At 41.9% G+C, this 20,140-nt stretch overlaps 1 protein-coding gene across 1 annotated transcript in view; it reads left to right on the top strand.

The window, feature by feature from the left end:
- The window catches only part of Ryr2 (ryanodine receptor 2), a 401,257-nt gene that overhangs the window by 355,983 nt on the left and 25,134 nt on the right, over window positions 1–20,140 (top strand). The window contains exons 88-97 of the mRNA XM_035441718.1: window positions 1,198–1,302; window positions 3,179–3,260; window positions 4,886–6,183; window positions 7,853–7,917; window positions 9,834–9,981; window positions 13,020–13,106; window positions 13,864–14,085; window positions 15,411–15,541; window positions 17,294–17,336; window positions 19,554–19,687. Coding sequence (XP_035297609.1) covers window positions 1,198–1,302; window positions 3,179–3,260; window positions 4,886–6,183; window positions 7,853–7,917; window positions 9,834–9,981; window positions 13,020–13,106; window positions 13,864–14,085; window positions 15,411–15,541; window positions 17,294–17,336; window positions 19,554–19,687 — 2,315 coding nt within the window. The remainder of the gene's footprint in view (window positions 1–1,197; window positions 1,303–3,178; window positions 3,261–4,885; window positions 6,184–7,852; window positions 7,918–9,833; window positions 9,982–13,019; window positions 13,107–13,863; window positions 14,086–15,410; window positions 15,542–17,293; window positions 17,337–19,553; window positions 19,688–20,140) is intronic.

The raw sequence follows: 20,140 nt of genomic DNA, 5'->3' as shown, positions 1-20,140 counted from the left end.
AGTGGCTATAGCTTAAGCATATATATAGACGGAGTTTCTATTCTGCCTGGTCCCATAGCCGTTTAGCCTCAAATAAACACAGAGGGGCTTATATTAATTATAAACTGTTTGGCTGATGACTTAGGCTTCTTACTGGCTAGCTCTCTCTTAATTATTAACCCATAACTATTAATCTATGTATTTCTACATGGGCTTATCTTATTGCAGAATGCCTGCAAGTGAATAACTGCTCCACCAAGGGGGTAGGGTAGGAGAACTTTTATCCTATGTTTCTGGTAGTATAATATTTTAAATACAGCATTTAATATGTAATATATATTTAAGAAACTATTTGTTATATACATCTAATATATGATTGGTTGAATAATAAGATTCCTAATTAGAGGTTACTTGTTTGCCACTAACTATTAAGCTCATGATGTGGCTTGGTTTGTCTGATGAGGGAACCCAAAGCTAGAGTTCTTTCAGGCAATAGCTTTCCAAAAAATTATTTATCAGAATCAATCCCCTTGGATTCAAGATTTATGAAATTAATTATGAAGTATTAAGTTTTAAATTGTGAGTAGTTCCACTATTTGCTAAATAATCATACGATTAAAACATCAAAGAGGGGCTGCTTCCTTTATGTGAATATTGTATCCATGTTACTACTTAGGAATAAGAAAAGATTTCTTCTTCTTCTAAGAATATTCTTATATTTTTGTTGTTCTTTGTTTTTTGAAAGAGGGCCTCATGTAGCTCAGGCTAGTCTGTAGCTACTAAGTAGTCAGAGATGACCTGGAACCCCTCCCTGCTGCTGGTATTACAGGCCTGTGCCACCACACTTGGTTTTATATATTCTTTGTACACAAGGTAGTGACTATTGATTTGACTGAAAAACCAAACTATCAGTACCCTTCCCTTTTCCTATAAACAGAAGAAATAATCAATGTCTCCAGTGCTTTAACATTAATAGAGAAACAAACCATCAAAATACCTGTGAAATTTCCAGGGACACTTAACTAGACAATCCCGGGAAGAACACTGTCAAGGGCACCTTACTCCTACCATGGCTCTCTCATTTCATGCCCCTCTCTTCATGGATAAGGAGCTGACAATAATATATATAAACAGAGACTTAATTTTTTTCTTTCCCTGAAGTTGATTCAGTCAAATAAATAATTCCTAATGATCACTGTCCTTCTATTTATGCTTCAGGGTCCTTGTACTGGAAACCAGCAGAGCTTGGCACACAGCAGGCTATGGGATGCTGTTGTGGGCTTCCTTCATGTATTTGCCCACATGCAGATGAAGCTGTCTCAGGTAAGTCAGTGGCCTTTAACTGAGTGGGTACGACATGGACTATAACCACCAGCAAGTACACTGGCATCCTTATCTTTTGATATTATCTCTTCTACATCACTAACCTATGGGTATTTTACTCTATGTCAAATATTTTATTTTTCCAATTTTAATTTATTTTATTTTTAATAACTCACTTTAGTGTTATGAATTCACAAATAAAATATCACATAGTTAAGGTACATGTTTTTTTAAACATTTATTTGTAAGTGTGTGTGTGCACGTGTGTGCATGTGCATGTGATTGCAGGTATCTTCAAAGGCCAGAAGACATTGTTGGCTCCTGTGGAGCTAGAGTTTTAGATGGTAATAAGACACCTGATATGGGTGCTGGGAACTAAACTCAGTTCCTCTGCAAGAGCAGTAAATGACCTTAACCGCTGTGCCATTTCTCTATCATCATCTACATCGAATATTTTAATAAAACAACACTTTATGCCCCTAATGGAGAGGGTGCAAGCAGACAAAAGGAAGGATTCTATCAGCGTCCAACTTGCGTATACCAATGAGTTGGGTGAACCTATAGGATGATGGGTGACCCAAAAACAGCTGCATCATCAGAAAGCCTACTGGATGACTTACAGACGGCTATACCACTGAAGGCTTCCACCTGTGATAGGGAAAATACATAAAAGCATCACAACTAAAGAGTTCCCACAAACTTAGGGCAGATAAAATATTGCAGAGCACCCATCAAAACCAAAACCCAAAACACTTCATGCAAGGTAAGCATAGAAGGAGAACAAAGGATATAAAGGAATTGGGACAGAAAGCAGCCATTAGCATTTCACAGCCTTCTGGATCATTTTCTGGTCTTGGTTCCCTGGGAATTTTCTTCCCACACATGGATACTGAAAAGGGATTTGAAACCTGTGATAATTTTGTTAAACAGAGGAAATTCTTACAGGTTCACACACAGACAAAAATGACATTTGCACACTACCAGGAAAGTTAACTTTCTGAAAGTCAAAGAAGGGACAACAATTGTAAAGGTAAATAAAGACCATGTTTTGATATTAATTCACAAAGTCGGTTGGAAGAATTAGCTTCCTGCTTCCCTACTTCCATACCTATATCATTGCAAACTAAAGATGCATGACTAGAAAAATTTAATATCATCCCTGGGTAAATGTGTCTCTGGTTCAGGGCATCTTGATGGTAACAAAAGATCCAACATACCTGTTGGAAATGAGTATCCACCACATGATAGGAAAAAGAATGCAAGAGTTAGATTCAGAAAAGAGGTGACTCAGAGGGCGAAGGCACTAGCTGCCAAGGCTAGAGGTGAGTTTTATCCCCAGAACTCTCATGGTGGAAGGAGAGAGCCACTCCATGTAGATTGTCCTGTGGCCACGTTCATAGGACAGTAGCTTGCGGTAGCACTGAGCATACACACGTGCATGAGTGAACACACACACACACACACACACACACACTACACACACACACTCATACTACACACACTCTCAAAATAGATACATGTAAAAATAATCAGGAAAAAGAAGTCAGAAGTGAAAATACAGTCTTTTCAAACTGTGTCTAATATAAAAACAGCTGAATCTTCCTACCATTAGCATGTTCCCCAAGACTTGTGTTCCTTCACATACCTGTTGGGCACATGTCCTTCATGAACACACACCAAAAGTGAACAGTAAATGTTCTTTCCTTCATCAATGTATCTATTTTCAGTAAGCCTTGTGTTTATATTTGACATCCAGTAGTTCTGTGAGGCCTTAAAGGGATTAGTATTGGCGACCTGGAAGTTTCCTGTGAGGATGGATGTGATCTTACTATGTGTTCTTCTCCTTATCTCACATGTAATATATTAATATTTCCAGGATTCTAGCCAAATCGAGCTCTTGAAAGAACTAATGGATCTCCAGAAGGACATGGTGGTCATGCTGCTGTCCATGCTAGAAGGTAGGGCTTTAAATGTGTACTTTCAAATTCTCTTTTATTCTTGTTGGACAGATTTGAGCTTGTATTTAGCATCATCATGTAGCAAGACATAACCCCAGGAAGCAATGCCCAGCTATTTGTTGTAACCCATTTGTAGTAGCCCCACATTGAGGTGCCAGTCTGTTGTAACCTGTCCTTGTGGGGCTTCAGTTGGATCCAGCTGATTTGTCCAGTTCGTACCTGAGAAGGGGAGTGTGGATTGAGAAATGGCAGGTAAAGTCACTTAAGAAAAAGACAGAGACACAGGATAGATTCGGGAGGGAAATCCAGTGAATACTGGATGCCTCAAGTTTATTCTTCAACATTCTTAAATACCCTAACCAAAAGGGGAACATGACAAAAGACTTCTTTATCATGTACAAGGAATAGACTTTCTTCCTTAATTCTCCAAATATTTGGTAGCCACACCTTAGACTCTATTTCTCAATATCTGGCCTTGAGGGTCAAGAGTAACCACCCCTAAGATCAAGTCTGTTGTTATTTAGATAAGATATCCATGACAAAGATTAAACATCCCACAGTAGCCACACCTTAGACCTTTAGGTCTTATGACTTTAACCTTGGAAGACTAAGGTCAGTTTTGAACTCTCTGACCTTAAGTCAAGATGAAGCAGAGCCATTTTTGTGGGTTTCGACAGCCACTCGGCTGAATTGCTGGACATCTTACTTTCTTTTCTTGTTGCTATGATAAGATTTTCTGATAAATACAACTTACTAGAGAAGTGGCACATTCTATCCTAGTGAAGACGCTAAGGTGGAAGAAGCTTGGAGCAGCTGGTTATGGTGCCTCCCAAACCAGAGAGCAGAGAGCAATGAATGAATGTCTGTTAGTTCTCAGTTCCTTTCTCCAGGTTAGACAGTCCAGGATGCCCTACCCAGAGGATGGTCCTGTCCACAAGTAAGATGGGTCTTCCAACATCAATTGATGTAATTAAGACAATTCCTCACAGGCATTCATGGCCACCTCAGGCTCTTCAGCATATATGTATACCTCACAAACATGCTACAGCCCCCTTTCTAGGCACGGCATTCTATCTGTTTGGGGATTCATTGAACTCCCTGTTTTAGGAATATAGCCTTCTATGGGTCTGCAATTTAGGAATAACCTTGTTTTCTGAGGCTTGTCACTAATCTCCCCTTTTCTAAATCTACACACTGGATGATGGGGAGACACAGGATGGTGGTTTCTATTGTAAATCAGAGAGGGATGGGGAAGGAAGAAAATGAGAGGGATGGAGAAGAGGAAAGGGGTGGGGAGAGGGAACTTAAGTTGTCAGTCATAGCAGTAAGTGCTCTTATCTGATGAGCCATCTCACAGGCCCAGAAATATGATTTAATGTGTGGAACCCTAATTACTTTGTGAATATGGCTTTTCCAGTGTTTCTAGAATCACTTTTTGAAATGTTAGAGATAATTATCCATCTGTTCTCAAGGCCTCATACATTATGAGAAAATCTAAATCAATGACTTCAAGTCTAAATCAATGGTTCATGTTTAAGACCAGATCTGTATGATTATTTTTTCTATAGATACTAGTTGTGTAAAAAATGCTCACTTTTAAACAACTACGCATGCTTTCCCACCAGGTAATGTTGTGAATGGAACAATAGGCAAACAGATGGTAGACATGCTTGTGGAATCATCCAACAACGTGGAGATGATCCTCAAGTTTTTTGACATGTTTCTGAAGCTAAAGGACTTGACATCCTCTGACACATTTAAGGAGTACGACCCTGATGGCAAAGGGGTCATTTCCAAGAGAGACTTCCATAAAGCTATGGAGAGCCACAAGCACTACACTCAGTCAGAGACCGAGTTCCTGCTGTCCTGTGCAGAGACAGATGAAAATGAAACACTGGACTATGAAGAGTTCGTCAAAAGATTTCATGAGCCTGCAAAGGACATTGGCTTCAATGTTGCTGTCCTATTGACTAATCTCTCAGAGCACATGCCCAATGACACGAGGCTGCAGACCTTCTTGGAGTTGGCAGAGAGTGTCCTCAACTACTTCCAGCCTTTCCTGGGTCGCATTGAGATCATGGGCAGTGCCAAGCGCATTGAGAGGGTCTATTTTGAGATCAGCGAGTCCAGCAGAACCCAGTGGGAGAAGCCACAGGTCAAGGAGTCCAAAAGGCAGTTTATATTCGATGTGGTCAATGAGGGTGGGGAGAAGGAGAAGATGGAGCTGTTTGTGAACTTCTGTGAGGACACCATCTTTGAGATGCAGCTGGCAGCTCAGATCTCAGAGTCTGACCTAAATGAGAGATCAGCAAATAAAGAAGAGAGTGAGAAGGAGAGGCCTGAAGAGCAGGGCCCGAGGATGGGCTTCTTCTCCCTCCTCACCATCCAGTCAGCCCTGTTTGCTCTCAGATACAATGTGCTAACCCTCGTTAGGATGCTCAGCCTGAAGAGCCTAAAGAAGCAGATGAAGAGAATGAAGAAGATGACAGTGAAGGACATGGTCACAGCCTTCTTCTCGTCCTACTGGAGTGTGTTTGTGACCCTCTTACACTTTGTGGCCAGTGTCTGTAGGGGCTTTTTTCGCATTGTCTCCAGCCTGCTGCTTGGGGGGAGCCTGGTGGAAGGTGCTAAGAAAATCAAGGTGGCAGAGCTTCTAGCCAACATGCCAGACCCCACTCAGGATGAGGTGCGAGGAGATGAAGAAGAGGGAGAGCGGAAGCCTTTAGAGTCAGCTCTGCCCTCTGAAGACCTGACAGACTTAAAGGAATTGGCAGAGGAAAGTGACCTTCTTTCGGATATATTTGGCTTGGATCTGAAGAGGGAAGGAGGGCAGTACAAACTAATTCCTCACAATCCAAATGCTGGCCTCAGTGACTTGATGACCAACCCCATCCCTGTCCCTGAGGTACAAGAAAAGTTTCAGGTACTTCATTTTATGTCATCATTATTAATGACATCAAGCTCTGTCTCTCCCCCCCCCTCCCCCCCGAGCCTTCACACACATGCTTGGTGCATGCATTCACTCTGGCTCTTTCTTGCTCGTATGCACACGCTCTCTCTTACTTGCTCTGTCTGTCTGCCTCTGTCTCTTTCTCCCCATCCCTCTTCCCTGTACCTGCCCCTTGTGCATGCATGCCCTCTGGCTCTTTCTCATACTCTCTCTTGCCCTCTCTCACTCCTTTGCTCTCTCACACACTCTCTCTTTCTCTCTCACTCTTGCTCTCAACTCTAATTTCTGGTAAAAAAAAATGACCCTTGGAAGGCAAAACTAAACCTGTAAGGAATCTGTGTGATTTGTTCTGAGAAACTGTAAATTTGTAGTCTTCATGGGCGGTGAGATCCTGCTGTGATGGTCAGCTGTACCATCTTTCCACACCCAAATCTTTGTGCTTGTTTTCTAAGTGTCTGAGGACACTGGGGGGGATGAGAAGTTCAAAGCTAGAAGGTTTGCCAGTGGGTGGAGTTTCATGTGCTGCTATAATTCGAACACCAGTACTTAGACGATGATAATATGCAGTGAGACTTCAACTGGCCTCGAAGATAGAGACGATTTGAGCAGGTGGATAAGATAAAGAAGGTTGTTTCTGAAATGAGAAAAGCCAGTGGAAAAGAGCCTAGAGAGTTTTAACCCGCTGTTTTTGGAGAGGATAGTGTGCATAAAAAGTGGGGTGAGGAGGGGACATGGAACTTCTAGCTCAGTGTAAGCAAAAAAGATCTCCTGTGTGGGTTATGCATTGGCAGGTGGCTGCAGAGCTCCCCAAGGGCACTCAGTGGTGACACATAATCCTGCTTAGAGAGCTGAGAAGATTGCCATCACCAAAGGGCTTGCTTTGTGTTCTGGCTACTTTTCTCATTCAGTTGACACAAGCTAGAGTCACTTGAGAAGAGGAATTCTCAGTTGAGATAAATCTTCCCTAAGACTGGCCTGTGGGCAAGAATGTCAAGCATTTTCTTGATTAATGCTTGATGTGGGAGGGTCCAGGCCAATGTGGGCAGTACCACATCTGGGCTGATAGTCCTGGGTAGCGTAAGAAAGCAGGCTGAGAAAACCCTGAAGAATAAGCCAGGAAGCAGCATTCCACCACAGCTTCTGCTTCAGTTCCTGTCTCTGGGTACCTGCCCTGACTTTCTTCAGTGATGGACTGTGATATGTGAGGCAAAATAAACCCTTTTCTCCTCAATATGCTTTTGGTTGTAGTGTTTTATTGCAACCATAGAAATCTAAGCATGATGCTTTATAAGCAGGAGGCCTCGAGTTCAATCCAAGGAACTACATTTTAAAAAGAAAAGGCCAAATATACTGGTGTGGGCTCATAATCTCAGTCCAGGGGAGGTAAAGACAGGCTGGTCCCTGGAGCTCACTAGCTAGCCAGGTTAGCCTAATGGAAGAATCTCAAACCAAAGAGGTCCTGTCTCAAAACAAAAGAAAACAAAACAAGGTATATGGCCTATGAGGAATGGTAGTTTAGATTATCCTCTGATCTCCACAAGCATGGCCATCCTTGCACACACCCACCTGCACCTACATATGTACACATACACCTACATAATATTAATCCTGTTTTTTTCTGTTCCTTATTGACATGCTCAAGGAGCAGAAGGCAAAAGAAGAGAAGGAAGAAAAAGAAGAAACCAAGTCTGAACCCGAGAAGGCTGAGTATGTAGTGCTACATGCTTTCTCCATATCCCAGAACTTCTTGGCTTGGCCCCTGCTCTTTGGGAGCTGGGATAGAGATGCAGAGGTGTCATATGACACAGTCTCCCATCTATCTGAAAGCCAGGACCTCAGTCCATGCAGGGCCACCTGGATTCCCCCCAGCCAGGCTCTTCCTCCTCTTCCCAAGGGCATTGCCTGTGTGTGATTCTCCCTTATCAGAAGAGACCCCAGTACCTCTCTGAAAGGACTGTGGATAAAATTTATGTGTGAATGTTTGTCCTTTTAAAGATGGGAAGAAACCAATGTAGAAAATTGAGCCACTTAGTGTGTTCCAGTGTGGTATAACTCTGAGCATTGTCTGAGGCCACATGCATAGAAATCTAGAGATTGTTAAAAAATGAAGCTTCCATGAGAGAGAGGTAATGTAGCTAAGAAAGTGCTTGCTGCATAGACATGAGGATCACAGTTAGATCCCCAGAACCCACATAAAAGCCTCAGTGTGAGGTGCAGATTCATAATTCAATGGGGAGGTGAATATAGGCAGATCCTTGGGCCTCCCTAGGCAGCCAAGTTAGCCTAATTAGAGAACTCCAGTTGAGGAAGAGACTTTGTCCAAACAATACTGGGTGGATGGCTACTGAAGAATGACACCTGAGGTTGGCTCATGGCCTATATGAGAATACACATGTACCACCTACCCGGCCGGCAGAGTAGGGAGACTAAGAGAGAAGAGGAACAGGGGTAATGGCTGACCGCCATGGCCGGTCGCCATAGAGAGGCAGAGAGAGTGCGTAGGTGGGAGAAGAGAAGAGCAGAGAAGGAGTGAGCAGAGAGAGAGTGGCGTGAAAAGAGAGGACTTTGATTTTGAGGTCACTGGCTGTTAAAAATTGAATTACGGGTCTGTAAAAAGACTGGGCCAGTAAAGACACTTGGTTCTAAGTTTGAGGACTTGAGTTTGATCCCTAGAATCCACATGGTAGGAGGTGAGAACTAACTCCTACATACTGATCTTCACTAGTATGTTATGCCCCCCATATCCCCATAAAAGAATCACCTCTCAGCCTTTGAGTTGAGATCAAGTGTAATTAAATATAAAATAGAATTATGATTTTAATGATCAAAATTTAGAGGCAAGGTGTGTTGCCAGGATTGATATGTAGTCCTGATATCATGGCTACTTGGGAGGCTGGGGCAGGAAGACTGCAGGTCCAAGACTGGCATGGGTTATACAGGTGAAGTTCAAGGCCAGCCTAGGCAACTTAGTGAGACCCTGTCTCAAATTAAATAGTGAAAAAGAAGGTTGGGTATGTAACTATATGGAAGATTGCTTGCATGGCATGCATGAGGCCTTATCTCTTATTCATAAAACTATATTTAAAAAGTAAGGTATATTGAAAGGGGGGCCAAAAATGTCTTTATTGTTGTACCATTTTGCAACCAAATATTATACAAGTAAAGAGAACCTGCTAAGATATGGATACAAAAAGTTTCCTAGCCTGAAAATATGTCCCTGTGAATTGAATTCCACAGAATCATTCTTCTATTGTGAGGGTAGGAAATCATTTTCTTCACTCTAAAATACAGAATGCTGTGGTACTCACTGGGGTAGTACTTAGTTTGGGAGCTAGAGGCGATGGCTCAATTTATAAAGAGCTTGGTACATGAGTACATGACCCTAAGTTTGATCTCCAAAACCTACAAAGTGGATAGGACCCAAGGAGGAAGGATGCTCAAGGTTGTCTTCTGGCTCCCACATGTATGCATATAGACATGTACATGCTTACACATGAACATATACATCCATGCATACATACATGCATATATTCATACATAAAGAACTTAGTGTCTAAGTGGATATTGTGATTTATTTGTTCATTTTGTATTTTGCAAAGCACCTGCTGTCTTTGTTTTCACAGGGGGGAAGATGGAGAAAAAGAAGAAAAAGCCAAAGATGATAAGGGCAAACAGAAGTTGAGGCAGCTTCATACACATCGATATGGGGAACCTGAGGTTCCAGAGTCAGCATTCTGGAAGAAAATAATTGCCTATCAACAGAAGTTGCTGGTGAGACTTGGGCATGGCTTTTAGTATTGAGTAATTGTCCCTGGCTGTGTATAGCAGCTGGTCCCAGAAAACCCTTCTACCACGTCCGAGAATAAAGTCCCTCATATAAGAATGGTGGAGTATTTGTGTGTGAACAGCACATGTCCCTCTGTGTGCTTTTGACCTATCTAGATTATTTAGGTCTGTAATGCAATGTGAATGTTATGTAAATGTTTGTTAGGGTGTATTATTTAGGGAATAATAGCAAGAAAAAAGTCTGTATCCTTTTAGTACAGCAATTTTTATCCAAGTAATTTTTTCTTTGCAATTGGTTTGATTTATGAAGGCAGAGTCTTCAGAACCAGAGGCTAAGTGTCATCTCTACAGCCCAGTGTATTTTTTAGGGTAAATGCCTATTTCCAAGTCACTATTCCTTCTATGCAGTCCATACTGCCTGAAACCCCATGGCCTCTACACACCTTCAAATGGTCTGAGATCCCCAAGGCCACTACATATGTTCACATTGTTTTGACATCCTTTGAATAGCAGATATCATAGTAGGTCTTCCCACAAATACTTTAGAACCCATTATGTCTATTTTCAAGATCTTCTAACACAGCCTCCTGGGTCCATATAATTTATAATCCAAAACCCCAAAACCAAATGAGTCTGTCATCCTACCTTTTACTAAAAAGAAATATTTATAGACATATAAGTAAATATAAATATATTTTATAAGTGTAAAGTTAATGAGTCAGCTTTCTGGTGATGATAGTTCAAAATTTTTCCAGAAGAAAATGAAGAAATGGAGAGAAGGAAGGTATTCACGGGGTTTTTATAGAAATATTCCCCAAATCTTGTCTTTTCTCTGTAGTGTTTGCTACAGAGTCTGCTGAACATAAAGGTTTCTGAGATAACTCTTTGTAATTGTTAATTTGATATGCATCAGTGGTTGCCATGGCATCAGGCTGGGTAGGTGCTGCAGTACCCTCTAGCATCCTTGTGGATCCTGAAGAGCCTGTCTCTCTGCATTATTGAATAAGGAAAGAAACTGAGGCTGTCCTTCCATCTCTGCCTCAGGGTTCCTATGTTCCTTGCCTCTGTATAACTCTTCCACTTTTCTGTTTCTCTTGGTATCTTTGGCATATGTTTGCCAGTTTGCACACACAAGACCAGTCATGGCTATGGCGCCCTCCACAGATCCTTGTCCTTTGTGTCTTTGTGACTATCTCTATCCAACAGCCACACTTAGATAACTCAGTCTCTGTGACTTATTGTTTTCCTTTCTAGGAGAGACAGTATAACTGGCCCAGTTATAGTGTGTTACTCAGTATTAGTCCAGCTAGGTGTGGCAGTAAAGCCAGATCCATTGTAGGGTAAAGACCCCAAACGGAGAGGTGTATGTTTGTGGCTAGGTTAATGAGAGGCATTGTTGCTATTGTTAGGCTTTATCACACTAAAGCTCACTTCATGTTATGTCAAATAGTTGCTTTTAGTGTAGCCTCTTCCCTTACATCCACTTATGCTAGGTTGTTTTGGTTTCTTCTGGATTCAATACACCATACCAACCCCTGACTTAGTTGCTCATCTTTGAGTCCTTTCTCTCTTATCTGTAACACAGTACAGAAAAGAAACCAGTCAACAAACAAACAACAGCAAAAAGCCAAAACTTAGCTCCAGCTCTTCCTGTAAAGTTCCTCAAGGACCTTCCCAGTTCTGTGCATGTCCATGGCTGCCATGGAGGCCAACCAACTGCCAACATCATCTCTTTTTGCAACCATGCTTACTAACTAGTCCCTGATGTCTACTGTCTCCACAGAGGAATTTCTAAGCCATCACCTATCTACATCCTGTCCTCTTTAGTTCTCCACCAGCATCTTAACCTCCTAGAATAAAATACCAGTTTTAACAGCGAGAGCATATCAAGTTGTATGTGTAATTACTAATAGCATATTAAAATGAATAACTGGATTTCCTCCTATTTTCTTATACTAAATGAGGGAGGCTGGTCCTGTGTTATGTTGACATTACAGAAGAGACAAGATGATCTCTAGGAAAGATTAGGTCATTCATCCAAATCCAATAAACATTGGGACAGACATCATATCTCTGCAGCATAGTCTTAGAGGTTATTAAACAGTTCAGAGATCACTGAATCAGTTTACTGTAACAGACAACTAAAATGTTTATCAGAAACCTTCAGAACTCAGCCGCAGATCATCTGCCAGAGCCCACTTCTTCCCTCTCCTTTCTTTTCTCTAGGGATCAAGTACATTCACACACACACACACACACACACACACACACACACACACACACACACACACACACACACACACACACAACTCTATTAAGTATTTCTCTCTCTCTCCTCCCTCCCTGCCTCCCTCTCTCTCCTCTCTCTCCCTCTCTCTCTCTCTCTCTCTCTCTCTCTCTCTCTCTCTCTCTCTCTCTCTCTCTCTCTCTCTCTCTCTGTGTGTGTGTGTGTGTGTGTGTGTGTGTGTGTGTGTGCCACTTGCATATAGTACCTGTGGAGGTCAGAAGAGGGCATCAGATTCCCCCATAATTAAAGATACAGATGTGAACTTCTATGTGGGTGCTGGAAACTGAACCCAGATCCTCTTGCAAGAGCAGCAGATGCTCTTAACCCCACAGCATTACTCTCAATTCAGAGCCCTGTCCTCACAATCCATGTCTCTAATACATCTTACCCCCATGGTTCAGTTAGCTCCTTGCCACCCACAGGCCTGTGTTCAAGCTATAAGATAGCCTTTCCAAGCCACCTATCCAAACTACCACCACACTCCCTAAGCCCTCACCTATTTATCAGTGTGTCACTTGGAGTTCTTGATGATACTTTGTATCTGAGGGTAAGGTTGTTATTAGTTGTCTGCTCCTTGATGGTAGAAATTTTGTCTCTTACTGTATGTCTCTAATACCAAGGACACAACAAGCTCCCACTCTGTTCTTTGAAGCAAATGAACAGATCTTTGATTAAAATGTTTGCAAATTTCTGATCTCTTACTGGCTGGCCTGTTCTCAACCCTTTCCCCCTTCAGAACTATTTTGCTCGAAACTTTTACAACATGAGAATGCTGGCCTTGTTTGTCGCCTTCGCCATCAATTTCATCCTGCTCTTCTACAAGGTATGTATGTGTGTCTCTGTGGGTTGAAGACCATCCTAAAAGTCCAAAGTGATTGATGGCAATGGATAGCTTCCCTGGGAGCTGTGAGAGAGCACATTTACCCCAATTCTAAGCTGCACTTTAGCAAAAGAGAGATACCAAAGCCCAGGCCATCAGATATGCCCAGGAAGTCAGGGATCTCAGCTGGCTGCAACTGATGAGGGCTGGGTGTCACAGAGGAGTCACTCTCAGTGTTCCTAGGATGATTCAACTGAATTCCTTACTTGTTATGATGCCTGACTGTGACAGAACCTCCCTCACATGACATTATTTGGATATGGAAATATCCAAATGGAAGAAAAGTATCTAGTGTTTTCCTGCAGATTGGAATCATAACTTTGGTTGGATTAGCACAAATTTTTAAAAAAATACATTTATTCTGTGTGTGTGTGCCATGTGAATGAGGAGGTCAAAGAATACCTAACAGGAGTCTCCTTCCATTGTATCATTCCTGGAGATTGGAGTGGGCATCAAACTTGACACCAAGCTCTTTTTCCTACTGAGCCATCTCTCAGCCCCCTAACATGTGTTTTAGAAGCATATTTGTTACTTGTACTTGCTGTTGTAAAAGATATCTCTATCCTTCCATGTTAGTCTTTCCATGATACTATTACGCACTGACTTCACATTCAGTCTACAGAGGTTGTATTTCCATTTCCCTCTTTTATGGTGATGTGATACACAGTGAACTGACTGTGCTTTAAATGGTTTGAATCAGGTCTCCACTTCTTCTGTGGTTGAAGGAAAGGAGCTGCCTGCCCGAAGCTCCAGTGACACTGCCAAAGTGACCACCAGCCTGGACAGCAACCCACATAGAATCATCGCAGTGCACTACGTCTTAGAGGAGAGCAGTGGCTACATGGAACCCACCTTGCGCATCTTAGCCATCTTGCACACTGTCATCTCTTTCTTTTGCATCATTGGATACTACTGCTTGAAAGTTAGTCCCCAAGTACCAGTGTATTTACAATGTCTGTAGATTGGACTTCTGGGGAAGCAAGTACTGAAATGAAATTTGTGGTGTTTATTTGAGATACTCCACACCTCTGGGACAGATTCTCCACACCTCTGGGACAGAAGGAAGAAACAGGTTGGGGTAGAGGGAAATGATAGGCTAAGGGCAGAAGAGCAACTGTGGTCATAGGCTTCTATCTCTGAAGCAAGGCTACTGGGGCCTGACCTTTCTGAGTTTCCATTGATGAGTCATTGATTGAAACTATGGTTTTGCCTATTGATAATCATTCATATAGTCAACATTTTTACGTATAACTTGACCATTCAGAGGTGAACCCCACTGCAATGGACTCTCACAGTTAAATAGCTGTGGGGCGTACTGTTCTGTGATGAGGTATGTATCTCTCACCATCCATGGCAGAAGACTGGCAGTTCCTGCTATTTCACCTGGAAAACAAGTTCCCTTTATCCCCATGTCCCTGCTGGGAGTAACATTAGGTGTTGGTGAATAGAATTCAATATGGTAATGTTGTCTCTCTGAGTGCTTGGGGATATCCTTGCCTGTGCAAGTTTGTTTATTTATTTTTATTTCACTGCCCTTTTGCCGCTGGCTATGGAGCCTCATAAGATGTTTGAAAAACTAGGGCTTGGAATAAAAGACAATGGTGTGAGATGTTCCTGTAGGAATTTTTTTTCTACCTCCTGTCCCCCTATTCTCACGGAGGTAAACATCCCTGGATACTGCTTCAGTGTCGGTCCCTCCCATCTCTGCTTGCACAGACTCCATCCATGTGAAAGGGGAGTCATCAGCAGACAACAGAGGTCAAGATGTTTGGTTACATTCACCAAGATGTTTGCCAATGTTGAACCATGAATCTACCACTATATAATACAAGCATGTTGTGCATAGAGTTATTGAAGGGATTAAAACACATGCTTTCAGAGACATGAATAAAATCACTAAGATTTTTTTGTTTCTGTTCGTATTGTTGCATTAAAGTAATATGTATTTGAATATAGTGAATATTTTATAATCACCTGTCTCTCTTTAGTATTTAGAATGCTATCATTTGTCCAATTATATATTAATCCCCATGTCTTTAGAACATAAGCACATGTATGCTGGTTTCCCAAAACCTTCTAGATACTTCTTTCTGCCTGACTGTAGTTGATTCATTTTCACTCATTTTTTTTCCTTCCTGCAAGTAAGAGGAGAAATAGTTCTTCCCAAAAGCTGTTTTGTAAAGATAGTGACTGTGAGAGATGCCAGTCCAGCTAAATGAATGTCGACATGTTTATTTCCCTCTGCAGGTCCCATTGGTTATTTTTAAGCGGGAGAAGGAAGTGGCACGTAAATTGGAATTTGATGGGCTTTACATTACAGAGCAGCCTTCGGAAGATGATATTAAAGGCCAGTGGGACAGACTCGTGATCAATACACAGTGAGTGAGGGATTATGGGAGGCAATTCTGGGCTCAGGAATTTCAAGATGTTAAAAGAAATTCTCTGCTAGAGTTTCTGAAGATTTGTTAAAAGTTTAGCCTAAGTGAATAACAGTTATATATTCAGCCAAGTAAATCAAAAGACTAAGAATCATCCGGAGCTAATGGATGCCCACAATTCTGCCCTCTGGTCTGAGTCTCTTAATCAAAAAAGCGCTTTGAAGCCATTTGCACAGTGCTGATGGGAATGAAAAGCCATTACCCAGGGCTCAGGAGGTGTGTAGCACCAGGTTCACAACCCACCATGCAGAGGCATCTCATCCAAAAGCAGAGGAAGCAGAAATTGTTCATTAAGGAAAGGGCTGAAGTATTGAAAGCAGAAATACTGAATTCACACTGCTAATGTGTCTGAACTTCCAGAGGGCACCACCAACCAGCCTCACATGAACCTAGTAAATTTTACAATGTCATTTATTTATAAGAGGAGAATAAAAAACACTTTTAAAAAAACTAATCCAGTAATCATTTAGCCTGTTGGGTCAAGATAAAAACAGACAAATCAACCAGCTACTGTGTCTCATATAAGTCCATCCCAAATTATAACTTCCATAAAAACAATTATTGGTAGTATATTTTTGAGTGTTTATGTTTCATAAGAGTCAGATATTATATTATGATTGAGTTTGTTTATTCTTTTTAATTTTTTAATGTGGTGACGAGGATTCCATCCAAAGCCTTGCCCTTGCTCTGCAAGCACTCTTCTGCTGAGCCATGTCCCCAGCCCTGAAACTGCTGATGCTTAGAAGTTATTTCTAGTAGGTTCTGAGTTTTCCACTGGGGAATAAAACTCTATAGAAAAACAGTGACAGGTTTATAATCAATTAGTTTGTTCTTTTTGGAGTGGGAGTGCCAGGTCCCCCAGCAGGTACAGCTGGGGAAGGGCCAGTCCAGCTGGTCTCTTCCCAGGGCTGAGCAGGATGGTGAATGTTGGATGACTCAGTCCCCCCTCCTTGGCTACTGGGGAGAAAATAACCATTGAGTCGGGAAACTTGTTGAATCAGGATCTGTATTTATTCCAATAGGCAGGAACTTATATAGGACTGAGGTAGGGGATGGGAATCTTAGGATGGAGTAAGGTAAAGTGGGGAGTAAGGGCCAATAATATTCCACCAAGCAGGCAAGTAGCTAGGCAGGGGGTAGTCTTACATCAGGCCTTGCTGAGTCACCCCCAGGTGGAGGTTTCATACCAGAGACAGGTCGCCAAACTCTAGCCAGGCTCAGGAGGTTACACTGGGCCTCACATCTAAGTCTAAGACTTGACATGGGAGGACTTGAACTCAGGGCCTTGAATATGCTAGACTAGCCCTTCACCTCTCAGCCATCACCAAAGCCACAGTCTGTAGACATTCTCATTTTAAAAATAACTGACAAGAAGTACATATACATATATATGTATACACATATTATACTCTTATAAACAAATGATAAAATATAATATACAACTTGTTAATAAATATGATTATAGAAAGATATCATCCATGTTTTAATGTGATTTACTTATTGCTGTTATTCAAATGATGGTGAATATACTTATAGAAAAATTATCAACAGAGATGTTATATGACTCATTGTACTAAGTAGATGGTAGGATAGCTGCAAAATTATTTTCAATATTTTGTTTATTTCAAATTATATGTCATTTATCATTTAAAAATACAAATTCTCTTACTTCTCTGCTTTTATGTCTTTTAGGTCATTTCCCAATAACTACTGGGATAAATTTGTTAAAAGAAAGGTAATGTTTCTGAAAAGGGATAAATTCCCAGTGTTTTTCTTAAAGTACACTTCAGTGAATGTGATGTGGTTCGGATGTAGAGTGGGATGTGAGGTGTGTTCCAGTTGCCTGCTCTTGTTACTTCACAGTGGCAAGAGCATCGAATAGGCATCTTCAAAAGAGCATCTAAGACATTCATTCTCTGTTGCCTCTAAATAAACAGACCTTGCTTCACTTACCCACCATGCCTTAGGGTACAGTGAAGTGTGCACAGTGACAAGAACCAGTAGGAATTGGCTTTGATATTGTCTTGGTTGCCCAAGTTGGCTGCAGGCTGTTTTTCTTTATATAACTTTAAAGACCTTAAAACAAAATCTGACTCTAATTGTGAGGGAGGGTGATAGAAAGGATACCATCATTGCTTTAGCCATTCGTCTGGCTGCTGCTAAGCTCTGCTGTTGAAAACCTCTGCATAGAGACATGGCGTTATCCCTGCCCTCCCCAACACATGATCTGCATGTGGCTCCTCAAGTTTTAGTTGAAACATCATATGTAGCAGTGTTTGTGTACTGAGGGCTGCTGTTCAGGAATTATTTTATTTTGTTGCATTTTCTTTTTTTTTAATGGAGTTTTTTTTTTTTTTTGGTTTTTTTGAGACAGGGTTTCTGCCTCCCGAGTGCTGGGATTAAAGACGTGCACCACCAATGCCCGGCTTTTTTAATGGAGTTTTAAGACAAGGTCTCAAACTGTAGCCCAGGCTAGCCTGGAACTCACCAAGTAGCCTATGTTGGCTTCAAACTCACTGCACTCTTCTTCCCTCAGCTTCTGGAGAATGCTGAGGTAACAGGCATGAGCCACTGCTCCTGGCTCCTTGCTGATTCTTTAAACTGCTCAGTTCACACATTGTTTCGTGGGGAATGCCAGCTCTGTGTGTACTGACACAGGTGCATGTCTTTATCAATTCAATGCTGTTCCAAAGGCGGTTGTCAAGGAGACACTCAAAGTTTTTCTTACCACCTTATGTAGAGATGGAGCATATACTAAGAATGTAAATGTAATTCAACTGTATCATTAAGCACAGTTGTGCGTAGTGTGTGTGTGTGTGTGTGTGTATGTGTGTGTGTGTGTGTGTGTGTGTGTATGTGTGTGTGTGTAGGGAGACACCATAGCCACACCTTTGGGCACCAAGTAAAGGAGAATGCTTGTAGATTCAAGATACCTTTATTCAGATAATTACCAGCCAAACGCAAGCCAGAGCGTGCCCAGGGGCAGCAAGGCAGGGAGGCCAGAGAGAATGGGCAGCTGAAGGGGAAAAGAAGGTTCCATGTGCTTGTGGTCGCTTAAGAAGCCCTCCCACATCACCCTGACCTCTCCTTGACCACGCCTTGTAGGCGTGGTCAGGCACACCTGTAGCCAGCCCTTAGGAGGTGTGGCTACAGTGTCTCCGTGTGTGTGTGTGTGTGTGTGTGTGTGTGTGTGTGTGTGTGTGTACGTGTATATACATGCTCTTGTGTGTTTGGGTACACAGGTATGTGGGGAGAATGTGTGCACAGGTGTATGGATGGGTGTAGAAACTGAGGTCAGCCTTAGCTATTGTTCCTCAGGTACCGTCTATCATTTTGAGACATGGCCTCTCCTTGGGTCCTAAGGCTCACCAACGGTTAGGCTAGGTTGACTGGCAGTGAGCCTCATGATCTCACCTGTCTCTGCATTTCCAGTGCACATGTTATCACACTTGACACTTCACTGACTTCCATCTCCCCACTTCTGTAGTCTGTGCAATAGTATGTTACTATTAATACATAGCTGGTGCAATTTGAAAATCTTGGAGGGAAGAAAGCTGGTGCATGATGAAGTAATAAAAAATTCTTTAATAAAGTCAAAGCGTACATACTGTGACAGTCACAAGTAACCTGACAAAATTCCCAATAAAGACTGAAGGTCACTTTTCTCCTGCCTCCCCCACCATCTCACTCTTACTGCAGAGCAGTCATTCCCATGCCTCCCTTACTAGAAAGAAAAATCTCATTCCTCAGACATGAGTTATTCAAAGTTCTATAGACTCTATAGATTTATTTAGAACTTCAACAGCAGAAGATGGACTGTAAACTAGATGGCTAAGTTTTCTTTAAAATCTAGCAAATGTATGGTAAGACAAAAAAAAATGATGCTCTTGTATAGATGTATAAGTGGTACTTAATAGTTAAGGCCAATAATGTTCTTCTCCCTTGACCACAGGTAATGGATAAATATGGAGAGTTTTATGGGCGAGACAGAATCAGTGAGTTACTGGGCATGGATAAGGCTGCACTGGATTTCAGCGATGCAAGAGAGAAGAAGAAGCCCAAGAAAGACAGTTCCTTGTCTGCTGTGTGAGTGACACTTCTGCCCTACAAATGGGGTGGGGACAGGGATGCATTTCTGATCCAGCTAGCTCAGATATTCCTTACCTCACTTAGGAAAGCTGCTAGTGCAAAACAAGTTGACTTTCACACTTCTGGGTTTTCTTAGTTAAGGTTTCTATTGCTGTGATGAAACACCATGACCAAAAATCAAGTTGGGGAGGAAAGGGTTATTTGTCTTATACTTCCACAGCACTGTTCATTATTGTAGGAAGTCAGGATAGGAGCCCAGATAGGGCAGTAACCTGGAGGCTGGAGCTGATGCAGAGAGCATGGAGAGTTGCTTCTTACTGGCTTGCTCAGCCTGCTTTCTTTCTTTCAAACTTCCTTTTTGTTCCTTCCTTCCTTTGTTCTTTCCTTCCTTTATTTTTCTTTTTTCGTGTGTGTGTGTGTGTGTGTGTGTGTGTGTGTGTGTGTGTGTGT

The sequence above is a fragment of the Cricetulus griseus genome, chromosome 3, assembly GCF_003668045.3.
Source record: "Cricetulus griseus strain 17A/GY chromosome 3, alternate assembly CriGri-PICRH-1.0, whole genome shotgun sequence".
Classification (NCBI taxonomy): Eukaryota; Metazoa; Chordata; class Mammalia; order Rodentia; family Cricetidae; genus Cricetulus; species Cricetulus griseus.
Note: the sequence above shows the minus strand (reverse complement) of the source record. Positions and strands in the feature narration are given on the sequence as shown.